Source organism: Coturnix japonica, chromosome 3, assembly GCF_054131305.1.
Source record: "Coturnix japonica strain WE chromosome 3, WE-NBRP24, whole genome shotgun sequence".
Taxonomy (NCBI): domain Eukaryota; kingdom Metazoa; phylum Chordata; class Aves; order Galliformes; family Phasianidae; genus Coturnix; species Coturnix japonica.
Window position 1 is genome coordinate 77,534,694 of NC_140665.1, and position 26,416 is coordinate 77,561,109.

The window sequence follows — 26,416 nt, forward strand, 5'->3', positions numbered from 1 at the left end:
ACACACACACACACACAAATCTGCCTAATTAGGAAGAGTGCAGCAAATAACAGCACTTATGCTTACATGTTAAAGATTTTTCATTATATTTTTTGTGTCCTACTCCTTCTTATTTTTACCTGCTTGAAGGAGACCCAATTTTCCTTCAACTGAAATCTGTGGCAAATATCATTAATTTTCATCAGACTTAAAATTTAGGGTCCAGGAAATATGACCACAGAAGTCAGGTGGAAAATAAGTTTTGTCTGTGAGCTATTAAGAAAGAACCACCAATCTAGAGCACTGAGTTTTCAGTGCTAGAAGTTTACATTATCTAGGAATAAATTATTTTATTTTTTCCCGTGTAGCTCTTTTTTCCCCCTAAAAACATGAATAAAATTACAGAATGTGGTTTTCCACTAGGGCTATCAAAAAAAGTTTCCCTTCATTTTCATGAGTACTGTTAAATATATTAATGATGATTATTCTAATGAATAGTGAATGAATTATTAAAGATGGAATGACCTCTAGTATTCCATTTAGTTGATGTTAGAAGTTAATTGCAATTATAGATTTTTATTTTTTTTAGCTCAGTTCTACTTTTATCTGATTCAAGAAACTTAATTAATCACAAATAGCAGTATAATAGGGTGAATAGCTATTACAAATACAGACAAATTTGGAGGACTGAAAGCTCAGCACAACTGCCCGACTATATAAAGTGAAAATAAATGTCATGATAAAGTCATATAGTGCAGAAACTTGAAAATACTGAAGAGAGAAGGCCTCTAGCTCATTAAGCCACCACCCAGAACCTCCTGTGCAAATCTGTCATACAAACAGTGTCTCATGGGCAATTAAAACCTTCTTAAAATCTTCCACGCAGTCTATTAAACAGCTCCTCCTTTGAGACAGCATGTACTTAATGCCACATAGCGTATTCATAGATCATCCTATCCCTGACCAAAGCCTATAAATCCAGGCAATATTTCTTACCATTTGAGGCCACAGAAAGTTCATCAAGTGTCTTCACCTCATACAAGACACTCAATAAGCAGGACAAGAAATGTCACTTCCAAGACTGACACAGAAAGAAAAACATATAAAAGGCAGAATCACCACAATGATAAATGTAAGATTATAAGATGAGGAGGAAAATGACAGCCATAAAGACATGTCCAACTCACATCAAGCATACAGTAGGAGAAGAGATGGAAAGGACTCCACTCAGGCTGTACATTTATTTAAAACCGCTGAAGCCAAGTACTAATGTACTACATGAACCACCTCATTAAGCACATACACAACTCAATCTCATTTGAGAAATAAACATTAGGACAGAAGAAAGACCGTGTACATAAACTTTCACCAGTCCCAGCCCTGGTGACTTACCCAAAGTAAATCTTTTGTTCTCTTATTTCTAGGAAGTTAAGGAGTTTTTATGGCAGAGCAGTATTTCCCCTGGACCATTGCTGTTAAGTCAGAAAACAAGGTGAGTACAAATGAAGGAACTAGAGGAATCAAGCCTGAAGAGTAAAATGTGAAACAAACCGTATTTTGCTAAGGTAAGTGAAAACCACTTCTTACACGCATCACATGATAGACATTGCCAACACAGGCAACAGTTCTCCAACAAAAACTGAATGAACAGAGAAGCTGTGTATTATGCACTGCCCACGATAGGGTTCCAAGAGAGGACCGCTGTCCATGAACAATGTTAGGAAGGCACAGGAATGAAGCCTTTTAGCCCATTTTTTCTTTTCTAATGATCACAGAGAAAGCACAAAGAGCTTTGAAGACTGATGTGAATGTGTGGTTAGAGTATGAGCAAGATGCACTGAGAAAGAGCATACAGGAAGTGAACATAAAAACCTAGGAAGTCCAATTAAGAAAAGAGTAGAGCTCTGCACCTGGACAAAAAGCACAAAAATGAGCAAAACCCACCAACAACATGCATCCATATGGGCACTCAGTAGCACCAGTGAAAAGGGCCTTTATTCCCTTTATTCTGCACAGCTTCACACTGAGGCACCCAATTGTCCCCTCTCAAGTGAAGTGACAAGGGATGGACTGAATGTGAGAGAGACCCAGGAGAGCAACCAAGAAGGTCTGGGGTCTTGAGTATGTGCATCAAATAGAGGTTAAAGAGCTGAGCTCATTCAATCTGGCAAGAGTGATCTACCAGTTGACTGGCAGTTCACAGCAAGTCAAGCAGCCTGCAACTCCTGGAAGAGAAATTACAAGGATAAGGAAGTAATATGCTTCTTGACATAGAAGGTTCAGATTAACTCTCTCCCCACATCAAATCCTCTATTTTCAACTGAAGGGTCGGTCATGCAGGCCTGCAGCATGTACCCCGGCAGGACTGTGGCACATCCACCCAGTGTTCAAGACCTGTTCAAAGACTGGTTGACACAAATGGGAAGAGAGTATCTTCCAGATGGACTGGAAAAATACCTGGATCCTCTCTAAAGAATGCTTCAAGGAGAAATGTGCACAAAATGAGAATCAGACACTGCATCAGATGGAACAAAACCCCACGGATTTCTACTGAAGTGCATCAAAGTATTCACCATCATTCACTCCCTGAAAGAAAATGGTTATTAAACTTTAGGTGGCAGTCACAGAGCTTTAAGTTTTTACTTCCTCAGTATCTAATAAGACTAACGTGGCTTTGCCTCACCATTTATGTTGACAACTCTGCTAACACTTGCTATTTGTAAATATTGCACTGCTATTTGTCTTTTAAATAAATAAATAAAAATACATTGCTATCCTAACATATCCTAGTAGGCCCTGGCTCTGAAATGGTACTTGGAGATAAAAGCTGTTGTTCTACCTACAGAACACCTGGAATGAATTCGTTAGATGCCTGCAGATGGATAAAATAAAGTGGCAAAATCATTTTTCTTGCTTTCTACTAGGCAAGTATTTAGGATGTTGCACATTATTGTTGTTTCTAACCGTAGTGTGGAACCTCCCTAATTATACTCCTAGCATAGTAAATGATGCAGCACTGTGAGCTCAGATGCAAAGATATTGCTGTTCAACAGCCATCTGATCACTAGCAAAAGATGTCCAGACAGCAGATATGGAAAGCCAAAACAGCTAGTTAAATTTTTATGGCATTGCTAGATTTTTTTCCGAAATCACTTTCCAGCCTTTTTCCATCCAGAATGCAAAAGGATGAGAAGAAGACCATACTGGATCACACATTCATCTAGCCCTGTATCTTATCTCCTCCAGCAATGGCCAGTAAAGGAGGCCCATGGAAACATCAATACGGGTCATGCAAAGTGATACACACTCAGACCTGTAATTTGTGATTCAGAAGCTTCCAGAGCAAAAGGTGATGGCTTTGTAATGATAAGGACATTGCCACAACAAATGTCAAAGACTTTTGCACGTAATTTATTAAAAAGAAGTCAGTAAGAAACAGAAACTTTATTATTCCTAAAATAAACCCAACGTGTTAAAATCAGGAAACTTATGCAACTAATTATAACCTAGCAATAAAAACAGTATCAAAGAGTAGTATTTCTTCTGAACTTTTCATGCCACTTCTTTTTCAGAACGTTAATTAAGAATAAAAACAATACAAAATCCTTATGACGGCTGAAGATGAAACCCAGAGTTAAATTTGCAACAAATCTGGAACTCCACTTTGATCATTCCGAGGCAACGTCTACACTTTCTTATCAAACCAAACCACCAAAAATAATCTAAATAAACAACAGTAGCAACAGAAGGAAATCCTACAGCGTCTCAAGACAATGCTTCTAAGGAGTCAGAATATTAGAGCATTCTAATACACCTCCACATGCATTAACTATGTACATACTCCACGTGTAGGTGATGTGGTGTGGCATAAATACTTCATTAGCCACAGTTTAAGTTACTGACTCATTACTCATAAATGGAATAATTTTCTGATTTCATAAGGGTACGTACTTGAAGTGTTCCTAAATGAGTAAGAACATAAGACTGTGGTACTTGCAGTAAAGACTTCAACTAAGGCTGCTACGTAAAGCGCTACTGAGATACACAGAAAGGAACGTGTAATTTATGGCTCTGCAACCCAGCACAATTATACTGAAGTCAAAGGGCCACGCTCAAGAGTAAATTGTTCACCTGGTAGCAAAAGTCTGCAGAGCAGCTGCCTTTGGAAGCATTTTGCAAGGCTGGATTTACAAATAAATTAACCAACTGGATTCCAAATGTAGGTCACAACACTGGCCACCCAACTTTCTCTCTGCTTTGGAAAGACAAATAGAAATAAGAGCAAAGCAGGCACCGTCCTCAGTTCTCAAGCATTTTACCCTATGGAAATGAGAAATGAAAATACCATTACAGAGATGGTAGAGATGGATTCTTATTTGCAACCAGTGTTTAATTCTCCCCTTTTCATTTCAGAAGCAACAGGCAGGCCTAAATAAAACCAAACATCTAAGACTTCAGACTGAAACTCTGAAAGCACCCTTGGGCTATTTCAGCCCTGCATATTAGCATGAGCTTCATTTCGGGAGAACACTGATCTAGATGTCGGGCTTACAGCAGAGAGCCCATTCATTCCTGGAGCAGAAATAGTGCCGAGCTATAACGGGCTCTGCAGAGTCGAGAATAGCTTAGCAGGGCTAGCAGCGGACATCTCATCCACATACGTGGTGATGTCTTCTTAACTCTGAGCTATTTCAAGACGACTTTTTTCCCCTTGACCCTGTCAGAGAGCATGTTTTCCAAGATGCATTTGTAGTTGATCAGGTGGATGGAAAAAGCGAGCCAGGAACAGTAACGGTATTATCTCAATATCTGACAGTCATTAAATCAGAATCAAATAAATACATTAAAAGAATTTATAGATCAGCAATGGAGATGTCTGACAAACTGACATCCCGTGGAACTCCAAATGACTTAAAGACAGGAGCTGTAGCATGACGGATCCTTGAAGGTAACAGTATCACCAGGCACCTCTACATTACAGCAACGTTTCGAGCTCTCACACAGATTTGCTCAGATAAAAGATAGAATGTTGGCATTTTCAGCTGCCAAAATTGCCATTTGCAATTAAAAATTAAAACTGGCACCCATTCCATGCAGGCAATTATCTAAAGGCAGCTGGCGATCTTCCTTGTTTACAGTGCTGCTGTGTCATGACTTCACTCTGTTTGGAAATCTACTTATTTATTTATTTATTTTCCCGAGGTTCAAACTTGTCAACTTTATTTCCAGCTTAAACTTTATCCATTTTTATGTATGTGGCGATGTCAAACAGCAATCTATGGACTCTTCCACGGCACTGCAGTGAGACAGCACTCCTGGCAACGCGGCGATCCTCAAGCCCTTCCCTACACACTGTGTATAGGATACCACCTGTAGGAACTCAAACGGCACAAGGTTCGAAACTAATGCCCTCCGGGAAGAAAGTTCAACCCGTATCTGATTTGCGCAGCCAAACGGCAGGGGCAGCTCTACCGGGCGGCCACAAATCCTCGCGCTCAAGGCGTGACAGCGCTACGCCCATTTCTGCCGCTTAGCGCCCGCAACACGTCGGTTCTCCCCGGTCACCGTGGCCGCGGAGCATCACGCAGAGCAGCACAGCGCCGTGCTCTCGGCAGAACAACGTTCCACCTCCGAGCGTTTCCCTTCGGCGGGGTTCAGGATTGCCCCGCTGCCGGGCGAGGAGCGCTCCCTGCGTGTCACGCCGCCTTCGGGTCCCCATCCCCGGGCAAAGGGCCGTGCCTCGATCCGCGTCCCCGGAGCCCCGAACGGGGGTGACCGCCGGGAGCCGAGGAACAGCACGGGGGAATCGGTCCGAGTTTCACAGCTGTGACGGCAACAGGACGGAGAAGCGAAAGGAGGTGTCACTCGCGCAGAGAAAGCGCAGCAATGTCACGGAGCGGAGGGCAGGGCACGCGCTCTCAGAACCAACGCTCTCCCCCAGCGCTTCCCCGTCCCCAAAGCCGGGCGCACCTCGGGTGACCGCACACGCGTGGAGAAGCGAACCCGGCGTAAGAGTGGGAGAAGCGGGCGGAGTGCGGCCAACTTTGGCACCGCGCTGCTCCTCCCGCTCAGCGCCGCGGGGCTCCCCGCGGGCCGTCCCGCCGCGAGGTGCGGAGCCGCACACGCTGCCGGAGGCGCCGCAGGTGGCAGCGAGCGCTCCGCTCCAGGCTCGGGGCCGTTCGTAGAGGAAGGGGGAAGCGGAGAGACCGGGACGCGACGGGCTGGGCGGGGAGGGGGTCGGTACTCACACGAAGGCGTGGTAGACGAAGGCCCAGCCGCGGGGCCGCTCCAGCACGTTGTACAGGTAGTTCTGCAGCCGGCGGTACTTGGCGTTCCGGCGGCAGCTCGGCCCGCTGCTGTAGGACAGCGGTTTCCCCAGCAGGCTCATGCGGGCGCCGTGCTTCCCGCGGCGGCTCTCCCGTAGCCCGGCGGGGGCGGCTGTGCCGGCGGTGCCCAGGAGCAGCAGGCCGTCCCCGCGGGCCGCCGAGCTCGCCAGCGTTCTGCCCCGGCCCGATTCTACATCCTTCATGCCCGCCGCCGCCGTGCCGCTCTTCATCCAGAGCCCCGCCGCGCCGCCCTCCTCCCCGCCGCCGTGGTTGCGGGGCATGGCATCACCCCGGGCGCCGGGGCCGCGGCGGAGCAGGGCGGCCAGGCACCCCGCGGCGGCGGCCCGCAGCGAGCAGCGGGGGCCGAGGCTCTCCGGGCGGCGCCCGCGGGGCGCGGGGGCGCGGGCCACTTTGGGCGCCCGGCGCGGCGGGCCGGGCTGCGGCAGCTTCGCGGGGGCCCCCGCGGGCGCGTCCTCCTCCTCCTCCTCCTCCTCCCGGGCGGCGGGGCCCCGCCGCCGGCCCCCGCAGCGCCGCCCGGCGTGGCTCCGCGGCCCGGGCGAGCCGGCGGCTCGGAGCGCCGGACGGGGCTCGGCTGTGCCTCTCGCCGCCCCTCTCTCGCTCCGGGCGGGCCGGGTGAGCCGCCGCTCCCGCTGCAAGCGGCGGAGAAAGTCAGCGCCGGAGGGTAGCGGGCAGGACGCGGCGCCCGCGGGCTAAGCGCGCTCCCGACAGATGTCCATTTAAGTCCGAGAAAGTCCCAAAAGTGCGGCGGCGCGGGGGAGGCTCGGCCGGCGGCGGGACCCCGCTGGCAGCGGACGGAGAACGCGGCCGGTCCGGGCGGGGCGGCGCGGCAGAGCCGCCGGGAGTCCCCCCGAGGGGACGGCTCGGTCCCGCACTCCGCTTCAGCTTTTCCGCCGCTCCCCGGTCCCGAGCGAGCGATTCTTGGGAGCGGCGGGTGCTGCCTCAGTCCGCGGTTCCCTCCTGGCTCGTGGCGGCTCCGGCTCCGGCGCGGTGCGTCCGGAGCGCAGCGGTGCGGCCGCGAGGTGCCCGAGCAGCGCCGAGCAAACAAAGCTCCCCCTGCCGAGAACGGGCCTTTAACGCCCCGGCGCATCAAGGTGAGCTCGCGGGGAAGAAATAAATAAATAAATAAATAAATAGAATCCACCCCTCCGCGCCTCCCCGCCCTGCAGCGCGCCGCTGTTGGCCGCCGATCGTTGCCGTGGCGCGGCGGTGCCCCCCCCCCCGGCTCGGGGGGACCGCGGGGTGCGGGACACACTCGGGTCCCCTTATTGGTGGCTTATTGGGAAGGGTGGTCGGCTCTGGTTTTAAAGCTTGAGCGCTGTCGTGTGTAAACAGGGTGCCGATTCGTGTTGGGTTATTGGAAGCCGTAATGTGGGCTCCGGTGTTGTGTGAAAATCAATAGGGGCATTCTGAAATAAATGTTGACTTTTTATGTTTTTTTCTTCATAGTGGCCAGTTACAGGTCGGGATCTCAGGTGTTTGATTAATTCACGTATCTCCCAAGAGAAGAGAAGCAGTGCTGTTCTGGGTGACAACTCGTGCCTCTGTAAAACAACATGGAGGCATCGGCAGTGCCCCCAGAGCTCCCCAGTCAGTTGTCTTTAAGTAGAGAGCTCTATCTTCTTCCCTTCATCATTACACTTCCTCCTCCCCAGCAGGCAGCTGCACACAGGAACTGTCTCACATGAGCTGCAGCGGCCACTCACACTCGTGGTACGGCATGGCATAAAGAGCACACATGTCAGAGCGATGTTAAGGAGTTGCTCTAAGTATCCACAGCAACCCTATTAATATGTAAGCTTTCCAGTGGCACACATCTACTCCTCCTTTGAATTGTAAATCGAGTTAGTTAATCCTTCATTTACCACTTGTTTGCATTTCTGTGTTTCGATATGCAAAGGTTCGTTTTTGTCCTCATTGACAGTACAGTGTGTGCAGCACAGCACACCTCAAACCAGCAGGGCCTCAGCACTGGGCTTAGGCTTTCCTCCTCCTGGCCTTAGTGAATGGAATTAAATATTGGAGGATGGGTGCTGAAGTTCTGGAAACCTGAACTGTGCCATCAAGCTGGGGCGCGCGTGGTCCTGCAGGGTGGACAGCCTCTGCTTAGCATCACCAGTCCTACATCCCCATCCCACATCCTAATCCCCATCCCATATCCCTGTCCTTATCCTGCATCCCTGTCCCCATCCCATGTTCCTGCCCCTTATCCTTGTCCTCATCCCATCTCCCCATCCCTGTACCCTATTCTGTGTCCCTGTCCCAATCCCACATCCCTATCCCCATCCTGCATCCCCACCCCAATGCCTGTCACCATCTCATCCTCATTCCCATCCTCATCCCTGTCAGCCTGGCCATGGGCAGCATTGCAACCACCCGTTGTAACAGCACCACACGGAAGCATTGCAAGCTATAAACTGGGGATGTGTACAACAAACTACAAAAAATGAGTGAACTCCTCAGCTCAGTGAACTACAGCTCCTGCTGTACTTTTAGCCATCCACTAAGATACATCGTTATAATTCTGTGCCCTCTAGTGGTGCTTAAAATCATCTATTAATTTAACTAATAGTGTGTAAAGCAGCCTGTGAGCACAAATGGTTTGGGGCAATACTGAAATGTGGGCAATGCATGCCAGCGCAGCAAGAAGAAAACACATTAATTACTGTGCTGAATTAATATTTTATTTCTGCTATGTGTATTTTGCCATTTATTATTTTATTAAATATGTATTATGGAGAATGATGGCAATTGATCTAATCCCTACTTGTTAAAGTGTCACATAGCTGGAGCATGATGTGCTGGTGGCACTGAACAGACCCAAATGCAGCTGCTGGCCCTGCACCAGGTAGAAAGGCTGCCGTGTGTAAGAGCTCACCCTCCTCTGAGTGCTCATTGCAAAATAAGGACCTGAATTTATACGACGACAAATTCCCCTGATATTTTGGCTTCAGATTATATAATACCTATGGGGTGAGTCGTGTGAAATTCTAGCATGCCCGCATGGTGTAAGGTCATCCTGGGTTCAGGTGTCAGTAAGAAGATCCACTTGACGAAATCTCCAAGGCAAGAATATCCCAAGGAATCTTGTTTTCTGGGCCTGCAGATACAGCATGTCCCCCCACAGGCAGAGCGGGAGATGGCATGCTGGGCATCACTGTGCTTTATGGCAAATGACAACTGTGTGTGCTTCCCTAACCACAGATCACAGTTTTTAATGTGATGTTACATTATTACAAGTGTATACATCGGATGTTACATTGCCTGATTTGTGGAAGAATTGGCTGGTATATATGATCGTTTCTGATCAGGTGCAAAATATGACAATGGCTTGGGGTTTTCAAGATTTTCTTTCCAATCTGTTGTTCATGATTTGTTGTCTTAGATCAGTGTATCTGGGCACTATTTTAATAGCAGAAACTTCTTAAATAGGAATGATACTCCCTCATTCCGTTATTTCCAGTAAATTATGTTTCTCCAAGAGTATGTGAAGCTCTTTTCTAAGAACCGATGTCTTTATAAGCCTCAGTTTCATACCTGTTGAGGGGCAGGAGAAATTCATTCTTATCAGCTTAAATTCATGGAGCAGCATAAGGCACTCTAAGGCTGCTTGGAGTATGGTGCAAATCTCAGCCATACTGTGAGCAGCCCAAGTGCACACTGCGGGGCCAGTGTAGCAACCGTTTGCAAAGGTCAGCTTACTGCCGTATCATGTTCTGAGTTCATCTGAGTTGCTTGTTAATAACCTTTTTGTGTTATGTAATACTGTGAGGTATCGTGTGCGCTCTAGTTTTGCACCTCTGTGTAAGATTTTTAGCTTTCTGTCTAATTATATGGAGAAAGGGATCCACGGAGCTATTCTTGATGCCAGGCATACAGGAGTCAGGAACAAGTTTTCAAAGCAATTAGGTGTTAGGACTAATTCATTCATTATGTGGGATTGTTGTGTGGCTGGTAAGACACGGTGTGCATCTCTATGAAACCCTAAATGAAGCATCACTGTTGTGTAATAAATCATTAGCAGAATGTCAGATGGGGTGAAGAGCATGGTAGGATGCATATTGCAATCTGTCTGGCCGGTGCACACAGTTTGCTAGCAACTGTAGCAGGACTCGGATATTAATATTCTAATATGTTGGAATATTATATATTACATTAATACTACAACCTGTTGGAATGTTTTCCTTTAAGCTTTATTGACATAAATGAGAGAAGCAAGGCTGTCGGCAGCATGAGGCATTGCATGCACTGAACAAGACATCCGTCATGCCCCTTAATCTCGGCCTAGGGGGAGCACCTCCAGGAGTAATTTAGTTTTGATGTCCCTTTTACGTATTGACCTTGCTGTTAGACTGCCACAAGGCTGCTATCTCCATGAAGAGCTGTCCTGAGACCAGACTTTAATTTCAAGCAGATCATGACCTTCACTCTGGGATACTGCCAGCACAGCCTAAACCTTCATCCAAGTACAAGATGCGAAGGCCTCACTCTCAATTCCTTGGCTTCCATGGATGGAGGTCAGCCAGAAACACTTCTGTCTGGTTATTACATCTTTAAAATCCAGGACCAGGGTCCAAACCATTGCTGGTGGTGCCCATGCCCTTAGTCTTCCTCCAGAGGAACCATAAGAGCAGCTCGGTCCATTCTCAGTCCAGCTCAAAGGCAGAAGTTCCTGTCTTTTGTACTTTGCTTTTGTACTCTGCAGCTGTCCCAGCAAAATGCACATTTTGCTTTCTTCTATTTTGCTTTTCCTCAGTCTCATGCTTGATAAGATAATTGATTCTACTAATTCCTACTTAACTAAATAAATAGCATTTTCCATTAATAAGGTATGCCTCGCTGTAAGGTCATTGCCAGCTCCCAATACTGTCCCTTTTATGTTAACGTCTCCTAATTTCTATTCCATTTTCTTTTATTCTTGTTTCTGCTGTCTGGACTCTTAAGCAAACACTGCTGCCCAAACAACAGGTCATTTGTATCCTATGAGGGCAGCTCTTCCTGATTACAGTGTCTGCTCTGTAGATCATTCTCATTCTCTGATTTAATGAAAACAAAACAATTGCTTCATGAAAAAATTACAATAAAAATTAAAAAAAAAAAAAGAAAGAAAGTCTATACTATGACTTGCAGAGCAATTTTACTATACAGGAGCAGGGAGTATGGTATAAACATAATAGAATCATAGAATATTTGCAGCTGGAAGGAATCTTTAGAGTCCAACTCCTCTGCAATGAACAGGGACATCTACAGCTAGATCAGGTTGCTCAGGGCCTGGCCCACCCTGGTCTTGAAAATCTCCAGGGATGGGGCATCAATCACATCTCTGGGCAACCTGTTCCAGTGCCTCATCGCCTGCGTTGTAGAAGACTTTTTCCTTGCATCCAACCTAAATCTTTAAGTCTGAAACCATTTCCCCTTTTTCTAGCACAGTGGACCCTGCTGAAGAGTTTGCCCCTTTCTTTCCTATAGCTCCCCTTCAGGCACTCAGAGGCTTCTGTGAGGTCTCCCTGGAGCCTTGTCCTCTCCATGCTGCACAGCAGCCCCAGCTCTCTCAGCCTGTCCTTGTAGGAGAGGTGTTCCATCCCCTGGATCATTATGAGAATACGAAATAGATATTTTTTTTTCAGATATAAAAGATATCATTTCTCAAAATATTTAGATTTTCACTATTGCATTCTCCAAAATACATAGATGTTTTGCAGAAAATAAGCCCATCACAAAGATTAATATTTAATGCAGTCTTTTGTAGCCAAGTACAACAAGAAGAGAGAATCTTGGGATATTGTCTTCTAAGTATTGGTTGGGTTTTTTGTTTTGTTTTGAGTTCCTTCACACTGATGCGATGACAACACACAGCAAACCTGTAGAATCAAGGTAATTTAAGAATACTGAAATAAAAGTAGGTGAAACAGAAATAAACCCATGAAATAAAAGGATAAAAAAAAAAATGAAACAAACTCCCATACTGAGACTCAAAACAGTCAATAAATGGAAACATTTTAGAAATCCTTAGGCCTTAGTAATGGCTACTTAAGAATTAAGCAAAATGACTCTTTTTCTGTTAGGTTTCCAGTGTAGGAGATAAGTGGTTTGGATTTCTTTCTGTTGAGTTGCTTGGTTTTCTTTTTTAATTGCTATTTATTTATTTATTTGGGGGGGATACTCTATGAAAGTTCAGCTTGATTCTTTGTTAAGAAAATTCCTTAAAGACACAGCAATATATAGGCTATATATATACATGTAGAACATATAGCTGTCATAGTCATCACAGTTCTTACTGAGCACCTTCATGCTTTTCCTCTGAAAATGACTAATTTGTGTGAAATATTTAAAGTTATGAGGGGCTCAGTTATCTGAGACACTATAAATAGGTTTCTTCTCCAAAAGTAATCTAATCTTTAGACATGGGAGATGTGCAAATTTTCACTCTCTGGCTCATATACATACAATAAAATCTACGCAGAGCAGGATGAAGTGGGCCAGCTGCTCTGGGTGCTTCTACCCCAGGGTGCTTTTGCTTCTGAAATGCTGACTTTCCCCAGCCCTTTAGCCACTCACCACTGGGTCAGGTGGGCAGGGTGAGAAAATGTGTGTGTGGTACACTAAGGGAGATCCCCTCTGGCCAATTTAAAAGGTTCCGTGTTTGGCACCCTGGCTTCTATGACCCTCACATAGAGACCTGTGTATCTTATGCACTACTGAGATGGACTAGCCCTAACATAGCAGTCTGGTTTCTGCTATTGGAATAGGGCTTAAAATTTTAGGGGCTATAGCAAAGTTTTCTTGTATTTAAACTTTCATGTACACTTTAGGATTCATATTATATTCCCCAAAGGTCATCAGCTGTTCATTTTGCATACAAGTGCTCTTGTGTCTTAGGCTTTATTCATAGCATAAGTACAGGACTTAGAACTGAATGACTGTAGTTCATTTTAATTAGTGGAACAGTCTAAATTAGATGGTTAATCATAAACCTAATACATTCTACAGAAACATTTTAAAATAAAAATATTTTTTTACCAACAATTTTCATAACAAATATTAAAATACTTGGCACCTTTCTAATGTCCTCTGCCTTTTCAAATACTTTGACAGCATCAACGATCCTCAAAGATTTTCAGCAAGGCATGCCCCCTGAGTTGGCTTGGCTTAGAGGCTTCCTAAGCTATATGTAACACAGAGAGCTGAAATAAGTATGAGCTCTATCCATGCATCTGTATTACTATATCAGAGGACAAACAGTCTTTGGAGACCTTTTGTAGGAACAATATGCTTGGAGCTCCTCCTTTCTGCTACTGCATCCCTATTGACTTCCATAAGATTTATTCCTACCATTAGGTAAAGTGAAAATACAGGGGGAAAAGGTCTAGGATCAGCAGAGCCTTCAGAAGTTCCTGTTTTATTGGATGAATAATGTGATTTGGTGAGAGCTGTTGGAACTGTACCACATCAGAAAGGTATTCCTTAGTCTCCTGCAGGCATGTTTAGGCACTTAACTTATTCACCCATGTTCTTAAATCTCTTCCTAAAGCATGTGCTTTAAAAATCTCTATCAGGAGAATAAATAAAAGCAAGCAAACAAGAGTGAAGAGGAATATAGTTGATCTAGGGAGGCTGTGAGACAACAGTAACAGGTTTGCAACAGTGGGTAAACAGGTGTCCTGAACATGGTGCTTGTGGAGAAAAGTGCTTTTTTTCAAGCAGTAGAAAGGATGTTCTAATGGCTCTATTGCTAAGAAAGGCTGAAGGCTGTTATTTCATTTCGAAGGAAGGATAAAAAAGAAGCTATGATGTGTCTAAACCTAACTTGTTTTATGTCCCCACATATATCACTGTCTGCAAGGAAATGTATGAGCTAAAAGTGATTTTTAATATCCTTGGAGGCTCGAGGAGAGGATGATTAAGTGCCACAGGCCAGAATTACCAGAGGAGCATTTATATGAGATAAAACGATGTACAAATATGACGATAAGGCAAAAATCACAACTTGGATACAACTTGGTTGTTGGATACAGGCACACATACCCAGAGAGGTTTTGCAATCTCCATCCTTGGAATTTTTCAAAGCTGAGCAGGTCCTAAGAAACCTGACATAACTTTGACGTGTGTTGTGCAGGTTGGAATAGATGACCCCTAGAAGTTCCTTCCAACTTAAATTATTCCATGAGTCTAGATGACCTGGGGCAATGAATACTTAATGACCTCCCCTGTGAAATAAAAACCCATTGATAAGTTTGACCTGGTCAATTCTGTAAGGATGCATAAGTATCTGTCACTGCTGATATCTTGCTCTTACCACAAAATCACCAGCCCTATATGCAGGGGGCAGAAGGTGGAAAAGACAGCAGTGGTTTGTGTCTTCTATAGAGTAGTTTATCCAATTGCTTCTGTAAAAAAGAGATGGGATGGGAGAACTGAACTACAAGTGACATCGTACCCCAGTCCCCTGGAAACATGCCAGTGAAGAGCAGCACAAGACCAGGTGCCTGCCCTGTCTCCCCCAGTGAGTCCCACCATGCTGCACCCACCGCCCTGCCCTTCCTTTCTTCAGCCCCCTCTGCCACAGTGAAGTTTCCTATCATTTTCTTTCCCCATGAGATGATTACAACTTGGCTAAATTTTTGCAGCAAGACTTTTACAAGTGAAGATATTATGGGAGATTAGCTATGAACCATATTTTCCCCAAATGACAAGGCAGCATTTTGAAATTTGTATGTTTTAAATGGGAGTAGTTACTTCAGTTGCTGTATGTAATTGTCCATTTTTAGAAACTGTTGACTGCTGCTGGTTTGAAAATCATGTTTCTGTTCACACTTCCCTACTTCATGCTGAAATCTCTGGTCCTTTTTGAAAATCTTGATCTGACTTTGCCTCTGGTTAATAGGGCATTCATGTTATAACCATTTAGGTTGTTTAATTTAAGCAGAGGTCACATTCTGCTTTTGTTTTCTTCTTCTGCCTGAAGATTGTTATTCTGAAGGGAGGTTCAGTGGTTGTAAGTAATGAGATGAAGAAAATACAGCTCAAGTTCATGATACCATAAACGCTCGGAATGAAAATTAAACATTATTATTAGCAACTTTCAGCAGGGTTTAAAGTGTTGAAACTTAACCTTGCCATGTGGATCCCTATCACTTAACTTTAATGAGTAACCAGTAGCAGGAGAGTTTCCTATATCGTATGCAGTAGCTGCTGAGGAGAGATATGACATATTATCTAGACTTTTTATAGAAGCAGCTATCTTATCACTGCAATTAAGAGAAAAACTAGAAATTGAAGCCATCGTCTTCTAAAAGGTGCACTGTAAAACCATGATTCCAAAATGTTGTTGTTTTATTTAACAGCACTAAGACCACGTTTGGTACTGGAACCAGAACGCTTACAGGTCTTAGAAAGGAACAGTGGCCTAGGTGATTATGATGGGTGATAAATAAAAGCAATAAACTATCATCTCTGTCACTCAACTGGAAGAGGTTACCATCACTATTCTACCTGCCTTACACTAGATCCTGATGGGAAATGTGTTTTTTCTTTTCTCTAAATGTTTTACTGGAGCAGAAGGGAGGAATGGTTGAAAGATTAAGGAGAAGTGTTTTGGAACATTTCTCAAAGCGCACTGTCTGGGGCCATAAACACAATTCAGTTGTAATTTAAAATATCTGATTGAAGTTATGCTTTTCACTCACCATCTCTTTCCATAATTAAATCCATACAAATATGGATACCTCTGTGTTTCTAGAGAGAATCTGTGCGTTTGAATAGGGTAACAGTGGAGGCAGCTTCCTGCTAAAACAAATGAATCCTAGAAAGTAACAAATATTTTGTGTTTGCTTCTGTTCAGCTGATGAAGAATTACTGACTACTTTCCAAGAAGGGAAGCATTTGCAATGCTGATGATAACTCCAGGAGAGCAAATTTACTGCAGGCAACATTGACTGGGGTCTTATTCCCCGTTTCTGTGTTAAAAGGTTTTTTTTTTTTCTTTTTTTTTTCTTTTTCTTTTCTCTTTAATACTGCATTTAATAATGTGTTTCACGTATTGCCTTTGCCCGTGGAGGCTTATTAAAGGTATTTCAGTTTAACGCACTGCGTTAGGAGCAATAATTTCCACCATGTAACCTTACCTCCCTGGCATCATTATTTGCTGTCCACTCAACCAGCACATTCCCTTCCTACACCACACCTCCTAAACTAATGTATTGTCACTGAGGTGAAATGCTGGGGAACCACCTGGCCCCCGGTCCACCCCCCAGTCCCTGGCGGTCCCGCAGGGCCGCTGTGGACCGGGGGGCGACCGGGGGCCGATGCCGTCAATAGCGCAGTGACTTCGGCAGGTGGCAGTGGCGACCCGCGGCCCTAGGAGCAGGCACGGAGGTGTGGGGTCGGGGGGCTGGAGTGGTCCTCATCCCCCTTTCACTCGCCGAGGATGGATCTATTAATAAACGGATGGGTTTTAAGGCGTTCCACAAAGAGATTCAGAGGATAGACGCAATCGGCAAAAAAAAGCCCACCCCCAAAACTATCCTAAAGCTGCCAAAAGACAACACTCTCCTCCCCTCCCCCTCCCCCCTCCGGCCAAGAAATCCCACTCTAGACCCCCAGAATAGAATCAAAAGCAGTGTTCCATACAGTCTGTTGTGCAGTCGTAGCTGTTGCGGCTGTGAATACATCAGAACGATTGCAGCACGATCCATCTTTCTCTGATTTTCCAAAACATAAACGTGCTGCAGAATCATGTGAACAGGCTGAGTTCATACAAGCAGCCGTGATATGTGAGATCTGCACTGTTGGTCTCTTTGAGGCATTTCATATGTGTCTGGAATATCATTTTATATTGCATGCTAACTGTTCTAAATGGCCTTAAATATGCCTTCCATTCCCTTTTCCTTTCTCTTTCCTCTCTTCCCTCCTCTCTTCCTTTCTTTCTTACACAAATCAAAAATAGTGATTGCTTTTACAAGCAATCAGCATTTCAAGTGATTACATATTAAGAAGAGTAGGAGAACAATTGTTGAATGGAGTTTGATTAATTAGTACCCATCTAAATAAAGGGAGATAAGATGCTGATCCAGACTCTGTTCCCATTTATGTCTACGCTGACTTCATTGGAGTGACATCAGTAATGAACACTGCTCATTATTTTTGGCTATTTTAGGTTTTTGTATAGCACATGTGGTTCTGTAGTTAAAAAGAGAGTAAGGAGAGTAAGAAGAATAATGGCTTTTTTTTTTCTTTTAATTTTTTTTTTTTTCCCTTCTGATTATTCTTTTGCTACTGCCTGTTTATGGATTATGAAAAAGCCATATGTTTTTAACTACTAAGCTCATCTGCATATATTCTCTGACTGTGAGACACTGGAACAGGTTGCCCAGAGAGGTTGTGGGTGCCCCCTTCCTGGAAGCATTCAAGGCCAGGCTGGGTGGGGCTTTGAGCAACCTGGTCAAGAGGGAGGTGTCCCTGCCTATAGCGGGGGGTTGGAATTAGGTGATCTTAAAGGTTCCTTCCAACCCAAACCATTCTATGATTCTGTTTTTCAGGAAGCCATGTTCCTTTGAATTAAAAATGTGGCAAGTTGGTGAAGTCTCATGCTGGCTAGTGAGTGATTTCAAGCTGGGCACAATCTTTCTAAATGATTAATCTTATGATCTGGAGCTTCAGGAAACTGGAGAATAATATCTATTTTCTATGAGGGAAAGAATATGCTTTTCTTTAGCGTTGAGAGCCTGGGAAAACTCTCTCAAGACTGGCGAGGCACAGGGACTGACAGCTCCTCCTCGCCTGCCCACCAATGGTGATTCATACCAAGAAGAAAGAGGAATTAAGTTGGAAGAAGAACAAATAAAGTGGCACAAGTTGAGTGATGCTGCACGTTCCTTGGTGGCGTGGTGGGGATGTGCTGGAGTGCCGGTTTCCATGGCTGCACTGATGTTTACCTCGCTCAGCAGCCGCTTACACCTAACTTTTCTATACGGTCTTAATTACTTCCCGTTGGAGAACTTGTCCAGAGTTTTGCTTTTCTGAAGCCACATTCTATCACTGGCCTTAGGTCCCTTCAAACTGGTTGCTGCTTTTTGTTTTTGTTTTTGTTTTTTTTTTCATCAAAACACACTCCTGTGAAAGAGGCTGGTGCAAAGGCAGCAGAGCAGTGGGAGCCTGGCTGGGGTTAGGCTGTAGAAAAACACAGCATCCTACACATTTTCCATGCTATGCTTATCAGCTGTCACTGTTGCAGTAGATCAGACGCTTGCAGCTACTTAAAGAGAAAGGAGCACTTTGCAGATTTCTCAGAACACATGTAGGTGCAGGTAGACATGCTGTTTTGAATGTAATATTTGCAGGTAGTCCTCTTTCATCTGCCAAAATTGTATAAAGAAGAATAGCCTCATCTATTCACTGCTGTTTTAAATGCAGCCTCATCTAATCACACACCAGTAGTGTAAATGAAATGTGCTCCTCCTTCATTCTGACTCACAGCTGTGTGTAACTGGGAGACCATAACGCTGACCCCTCCATCAGGGGCACACATCTGTGCTGGGGGCAGCAGTACCAGAACAGTCAGCTCCAAAGCTCTGGAACACTTTGTTTCCATGAGGACTGTGGCTCAGGGACTTTTTGTGCAATTATTTCAGTGACTTGTTACAGCTTTCCAAAAGAAATAAAATGCCCAGTAACACATTTAATATTAGTTTTTGACATAAAATAAATATTCCCATACTATTCTGTGATTGCTGCGAGTAGCAGTTCCACCACACTGTAACACCTTCCCATTCCGAAAAGCACTGCTACTCCTTTTTTTAAGTAAGTGATCTTTCAGTAATGAACAGCAATTATTTTTTAAAGTTAAGTAGAGGAGTTGATGCCAATTATTGATCCCTCTATAAATGGTGTTTCTTTTGTGTTGCTTGCAAAAATAATCTTCATTTATGTAGTCTCAGGTTCCATGATCAGTGCATGCAACCAGTGAATTCCAAGGTCAGCATAAGCATTATTTAAATGCCTACTTTTTAGTAGAACAAGTTTCACTAACATGTGTCAATACTATGTACATAATTGGTACAATACAAGTAGAATATTTCATTTCATTTAGGTTAGGCTGTAGTTGGACTTGATGATCTTGGAGGTCTTTTCCAACCTGGGTAATTGTATGATTCTTTGATTTCTTTCTCACGAGACAATGCATAGAATCAAAACTGTTTGCAATGAGATGTGCAAGAGGAAGCAGATGAGTTCCAGGGAAGGGGCACAGAAGCAGAAAATAATTGGAGGATCGTAGATGGCTTGGGTTGGAAGAGACCTTTAATAGCACCTAGTTCCAATCCCCTGCTATAGGCAGGGACACACTCACAGCTCCATCCAGCCTGGCCTTGAGTGCTTCCAGGGAGGGGGCATTCACAACTTCTCTGAGCAACCTGTTCCAGTGGTCTCACCACCCTCACAGTAATTTCTTCATAATATCTAGTCTGAATCTACCTCTTCCAGTTTAAAACCATTTCCCCTCATCCTGCCGTTACCAGCCCTTCAAACAAGTCCCTCCCAACTTTCCTATAGGCCCCCTTCAGGTACTAGAAGGCTGTTATAAGCACCCCCCGGGGCCTTCTCCTCTCCAGGCTGAAGAGCCCCAGCTCTCTCAGACAATGATAAGGTACGAAATTGTCTCACTGGTTCAACTGAACAAAATGGTTCCACATCCTGCCCTTAGCTTTGCTCTTTTGTTCGGAGATAGAAATTATTTCTAAGGAGACAGAAGGGCGAAGGTTAAAAAGACTGGCAGGGAGATTAACTGGATGTGTCCTACCAAGTCTACCAGTTTTCACCATGTTACTCAGAAGAGTTCAGCATTTATCAGGTTACCACTTACTTAGTACATTCAGCTTTCCTCCTATTTTTGTTGCAGAAAACTTCAGGTAAGTAAACCCTGTCCTTCAGAGGATGATGACACAGGCTGCTTAGAGAAGCTGTGGATGCCCCATGCCCAGAAGCTTTCAAGGCCAGGTTGAATGTGGGACTTAAGAAATTTAGTCTAGTAGATGTTGTCCTTGCCTACAGCAGGAGGGTTGGACCTAGATGATCTTCAAAGTCCTTTCTCACCCAAGCCATTCTATAATTTTCTCCTTTTTAAAGGCCTGCAGAATGGAATTTCACTAAACAGTTTTACTCCAACATGAACGCATCAAGTTTATGTCAGGATCAGTATAGAAATCTGCCTGAGAAAAGCCTTTCCTTATAGGCTTTTGAATAACAACCTAGGATCTAGATTTTACAGAATTTTAATAAACAATGGAAAAATGTATATTGAAATTAAACAAGTGTTCTACCTTTAGCAATTTTTACAGGAAAAGTATTTATCTGAGCTAGTGATTTAGCATGAAGAGGAACTGAGTGACTTTTGTTTTGGTATTTATGAAAATTCATACTTTTAGCATCTTTGATTGATTGGGTGTTATTTAGGCAGTGTAATGTGCTGCAGGAAAGATTCCCAAATGCTTACCTTCCCTTTCCAAGATGGTCTGGGGATATAATACAAAAGTAACTCAGATGTTGGCCAGGGTTGTCCTAGGATCTCAACTTTCAGATTAAAGTACTGTTATTGAAAGAGGTAAGTGGAAAAACTAATTATTGGATTAGAGAAAGGGAAGCATTGGAAGGAGGACTGTTAACTACTGATGATTTATCTTCAATGTGCACAGTATTACAGGATACTGCAGCAAGTCCATTTGCTTACCAGGAACTTGGTGCTCCCTACCAGCACAGCCAGCAGGAATTAGGTGGGGAACTGCATGGCATGTCTACACCTCCATTTCATAACTGTAAATTTAGAGTAATAACTTGCTAGTTCATTATAGTGTTACAATGATGCTTCCCACCAATTTTTTGAAGGCTTGTGCTGTCCTCCTTTGGACGTTGCAAAAGCTCATACTTAAAGATATCTATTCCACCTTCATATTCAAAGCCAGCACAGTTTGATTATCTCTCCAGTCAGCACAGATGGAGAGGTTTGTGTTCATGGTCAGGTTAACTCTGACATGAGAGGATGCTTAATCAGTGAGATATTTTGTGTATTTGTCACTGCGTAAAGTACATCTATTTTAATGCATGGCCAAGAGTAAAAAAAGTTATTAGCACAAGCTAAATCACTTAAATGTTCTTATTCTTATAGCAAGTGCACATGTCTAATGGAACATTTTGCAGCATGCTGTTAGATCGCTGTATGGTACTAACAAACATCTATTATACATAATCAATCAAAATCTGACTCAGTTAACTCTGTTGGCAATTTTAAAACACCTTAAAAATTTAATCATGAAGCACTGGAACATCACTTAATCAACAACGACAAACACACACACACACACACACAAAGAAAACAACCACCACCCAAACAACAAAAGCAGAAGGGAAAAAAACAAAACTATATTTCAGCATAAAAGTGGAAATAGTTAGATGACAGGAATTGATTAAACCCATCCTGAAAGGAAGTCCTGCTGCTGTTTTATTGAGAGAGGCAATACTACAATCTGGAGTACAACAGTCTGGGTATGCGCTCACTCAAGTGATATTCCTTTCTCCTCTACTTGCAGCTAATGTTGCCTTCCCACTCTGCTAAAGTAATTTGTCACCCTATCGACTTGTTTAATATAATATTTGAACAACTGCAAGCAGCTTATTGATATGTGAACAAATCAAGTTTTCTCCACTGCAAACAAGAGAGTCAATGCAGTGCATCTGCAGAGGCCCTGGCAAGGTGTGGTAGTTCAGGAAGACTGTGTTAGTGATGGTGCAAATCCTGCAGCTCTGCTGTCCACCCCCTTGCAATGACACCCCTGGCAAGAAGGCTCAGCTATGTGGTTGGGGCAGTAAGAGGCAGGACAATCCTGTGGTCACACTCTTTTGGGGATAAAATTCTCAAAGAAGGTATCCTGATTGCTAAGGAGTTGTAGAGGCTTAGGATCAAGGTTTTGGATTTTGGCACTCAGCAGACCTTCTTATCTGACTGTGACACAGACACTCAGAAACTTCCTGTGGATTTGGTTACTTGTAACTATAAATTAAATTCAAGCTCCTACTAGTAACAGTGCAATGTTATCTTTCAATGTGTCAATACCTTTGAGTATTCAGCCAGCTGAGAATATGGACCTGGGGACTCATACCATAGAACCACAGGATCTTTTGTTCTGAAAGAGATGTCTAAAGGTCACTTCATCCAGCTTCCATAGGTCATGGCCATAGCTCACTGGAACACTAATAAGATATGAGGTTATTATTATTTTGGAGCTACTATCAGAATCGTTTGGGTTGGAAGAGACCTTTAAGATCATCTAGTTCCAACCCCCCATACTGAGCCATTGCATGTGTTCCAAGTCTACACAACGTACATAGTACCTTTATCTTAGAATATCTTGTTTCATGTTTATTTTTCCAGTAACTTGGTGTTTGTTCCTAAGTCAGCAGTTACTTTTATGAGAGAGGAGGGAATTTAGAGATTTCTGAGAACCAGTCTGCCAATCTAAATCTAGTTGCTACAATCACCTGTGCTACAGATTGTTCCTATCGCTCTGCTAAAATTGCATGTTATTAAAAATCAAAGGTAAACAAGAAATGAGTTGTAAATAGACACGATTTGTAGCATCTCCTCACATTCAATCCACTAAAGCTTGAAATTAGAAAAAGATTACTGAAAATCAGAATTCAATTACATTCATCGTGTCACATGGGATATCTTCCTAATATCCGAGCATTATTTTTGCCCTGCTATAACAGGACTCCTATAAACAGAAAGTCGTATAAAATTTAATTGGTTCTCCAGAGTCTTCACTACAGCACTATAAAAGTGAAATTTAACTGCACCATACAAACATCATGATTTCTATTCACGAGAAAAAAAAGATAGACATTTTCTTACTCTGTAATTTTTTTATTATGTTTTATAAAGGTTGCTTAAATTATTGATGCAAGAGCTTATGCACATGTATTATTATATTATAAATTCTCTCAGAAGTGTGTTTACTTAGGTTATTTGGAAAAATAGCAGAACGAAATTTACTGCGTACTTAATAATGAACAGATACCAAGGAAAACATAGAAGCGATCTCAATTTGTTTATATTTTTGGGTTTATACAACACATTTTAAATCACTCTGTTTTTTCCACTAGTAAGCTGATAGCCTGAAGCTATGCTATTCTGGGGAATGAAAGAACTTGCATTTCAAACCAACACCATTCTGGCCTAAATTTGCCTCCATTTCCTGGTGTTAAGGGCTTTTCCATGAGATAAGAGGCACCTACTGGTGCCCTGCCAACAGGTTTGCACAGAGGCTTGCACAGCAGTTCACTTTTGGAAGCCATTGGGTGGGTGCCAGCATGTTTAGCACATCAGTGTCTTCCACAGCAAATTCTGTTTCCCCTGACCAGATTCACCCATCGCCTCTACAAGCCTTGCTGCTTGTCTTACTGTGCCATGACATTCCCTCTCCCAGCACACTCACTGTGAGCATAAGCAACTGTTGGAGAAGAGGGACAACATGGACTGATGACTTGCTAACAGCTGGGAAATGTACAAGCTTGCTTCTTGCTTTTATCTGTTGCACGTACATTGCTGGCTGCACTTACAGGACTGGAAGGGGGAAACCTGAGTAAACTGTGAGCAAAACATCTATACCCCATTTATCCTGTGTTGTGGGCCATAGTATGTCCTGGATTGTGCTGACTAAGAAGTGCTATCACAGAAGTACCTCTGAAAAGGCTCAGAATGGGGACACCAAATGCATTCCTCTATCACAGTGTAGACAACCATGTCGGTACTTGTAGATAAAAACTGTGCTTGGAACACTCTGAATCTCCCTCTGTCCTACTCTTTGCTGCCTTGTGAGAGACATGGGTTGCAGATCACCCTAGAAGCTGAGCAGGCAGCTCATGATTACTCCTCCTCCTCCTGCCAGAATTAGACCTTGTCTGGGCAGTACAAGGCCCATGTGATCAACAGAAGACAGTAGCAAAATGAAACCAGGCTTGGTTTCAGCTTGAACCACAACTTCTTGTTATCCAGGCTCATTGACAAGGAGCCAGAAGCCTGAGTCTTCATAATCTCGCCATTTCAAATCTTAAGACATTTGTTTGCTCTGGCTCTATTTTCAGAATGACAACCATAAATTTCACCTACTGCTGTTTCTGCTATGCCATTCCAAGGACTGCTTGCGATAGAAACATGGGTACTCTAGAATAGCTGAAACTTGTTCTGCATGAGCCATGGTTTGAAAGAAATCTTGAAAGAAGAAAAAAACAAGGCTTAAATATTTCTCATGTTTCAAAGGACTGTTTTTACCTTTCCTCCTAAGGACAGCATACAGAACTAGATGCTCACTGTCACAGGAAAATACTCAGAATGTGGTGTTGTCTCATCTTCAGAAATCTGCAAAATGAAGTCATCACTATTAAGTTATTGTCTCTGAATTCCCAATTAACACCTTCTAAGTGCTTGAATATCTGCTTCTCTTAGGGCTTTTCATGTTGGTCACACTTTCAGGACATATATCGGTATAGAAAGACATTATGGGCTGTTATACTTGAAAATTCTGTAACATGCCTGTTCCATAATCTAAAGCAAAAATAAAACTATATGGAGAATGAAAAAGCTTACAGAACTTTTGAGCTCTCTGGAATCATTTTTATTCCAATTCAAGAAAACTTTGACATGAAAATGATCTGCAACATGAAGTATCCAGTTCCAGAGAGATCAATTCTTTCTATTTCAGGTACTGTTTTTTGCACATGTTGCATATGTCTATATGAAACACAAAAGTCAAAGTAAAAAGCTATTTCAAAGAGAGAAGTTGTAAGACTTTCATTTTAAGATGTCAGAATAAGCTATTTTGACATTGCCAAAGCCTTTCATCCATTTTTTTTTCCCTCACATAAGTGAAATCTGAGTGAAAAGACTTCACAAAGCATTCAGAGAACTACACTATCTCAACGAAAACATGTTCTGCTGTTGGTTTGATTATCATCTTTAATCAAAATAATAGCTTTAAAAAAAAAAAAAGAGATTGCTAGGTAATAGTAAAACACAGCAGCATGAAGTTGACTGGTGTAGAGTGCATAATGGCACATACTTCAGAATTCAGTTCTCAGATATTCATTTACATTATCTGTCAGTCACTGATTTTCCACATACAAAAGGTAAATCCTCTTGCAATTCTTCAGCTCTTATAGGTAGCAAACAAATGCGAGTCTGAATTTTTAAAGACAGCTTTTAATAAGGAAAATCTTCCACTGCTGAGATTAGATGCTTAACTGAATATATAAATATATATATATACACCCATTTGATTTTACTGGAATTTTTTTAGTCTATTTGTAGTAACACATGTAGATTATTCCTCTGAGTCTGATGGAAGATTAAGAGCTGTCTGTATAGTTGGATTTTAATGACTGAAGAACTTCAATGCATTTGCTCTAGCAGGCAGTAACCCTTCATGAATACTGCTTTCCAGTTACCTAAAAACAACTTCCTGGTAATAGTCACCTTCTCATGCTCTGATTTAGCAACACAACTAATTAGCAAATTTAGCATCATGCTATATTCAGTAATCTGCTAAATCTAATTAGGTTTGGCATCTTACTTGATACTCAAATTGGATTTGGAAATATGAAGAATGTGACAATCAGTGATAGAATTCACTTACCCAATTGTGAAAATAATCAATAGGAAAATAGATCACTTTTGCCATGCCATGAAGTGTTACATAAAAAAGACAAGATCTCTCTGACATAATTGATGTTGAAAAGCACATCTGGCTACTGCAATTACATTTATTTTACTGTATGAAAATAAGTCTTAAAAATTAGCCTCATCATATGTGCCTTTTCCAAACATTAATTTTCTAATCAGTGGGGAAATAAGAGTATATTTATATATACACTAGCAGTCAAAGAACTTTTGGACACTCTTCTATAATTAATAAGAAGCAGAAATTGATACTAGGATCATTTCCTCTGAGATAAAAATAGAAGAAGCTTTTTCAAAGCAAAGACTAAATCACCTGCAGTTAAAAAAAAAAAAAAGAGGTTAAATCCCAAAGTCAATATTTTCTGGTAAA

The 26,416-nt window shown here is 43.0% G+C and overlaps 1 protein-coding gene across 3 annotated transcripts in view; it reads right to left on the reverse strand.

The window, feature by feature from the left end:
• KCNQ5 (potassium voltage-gated channel subfamily Q member 5) overlaps nt 1-6,873 on the reverse strand; it is a 243,455-nt gene extending 236,582 nt beyond the window's left edge. For all 3 annotated transcript variants that reach the window (XM_085543744.1, XM_015859068.3, XM_015859067.3), the window contains exon 1: nt 6,228-6,873. In XM_085543744.1, the coding sequence (XP_085399870.1) occupies nt 6,228-6,586 (359 nt within the window). In that variant the 5' untranslated portion in view covers nt 6,587-6,873. The remainder of the gene's footprint in view (nt 1-6,227) is intronic.
• Nucleotides 6,874-26,416: the final 19,543 nt, after the last annotated feature.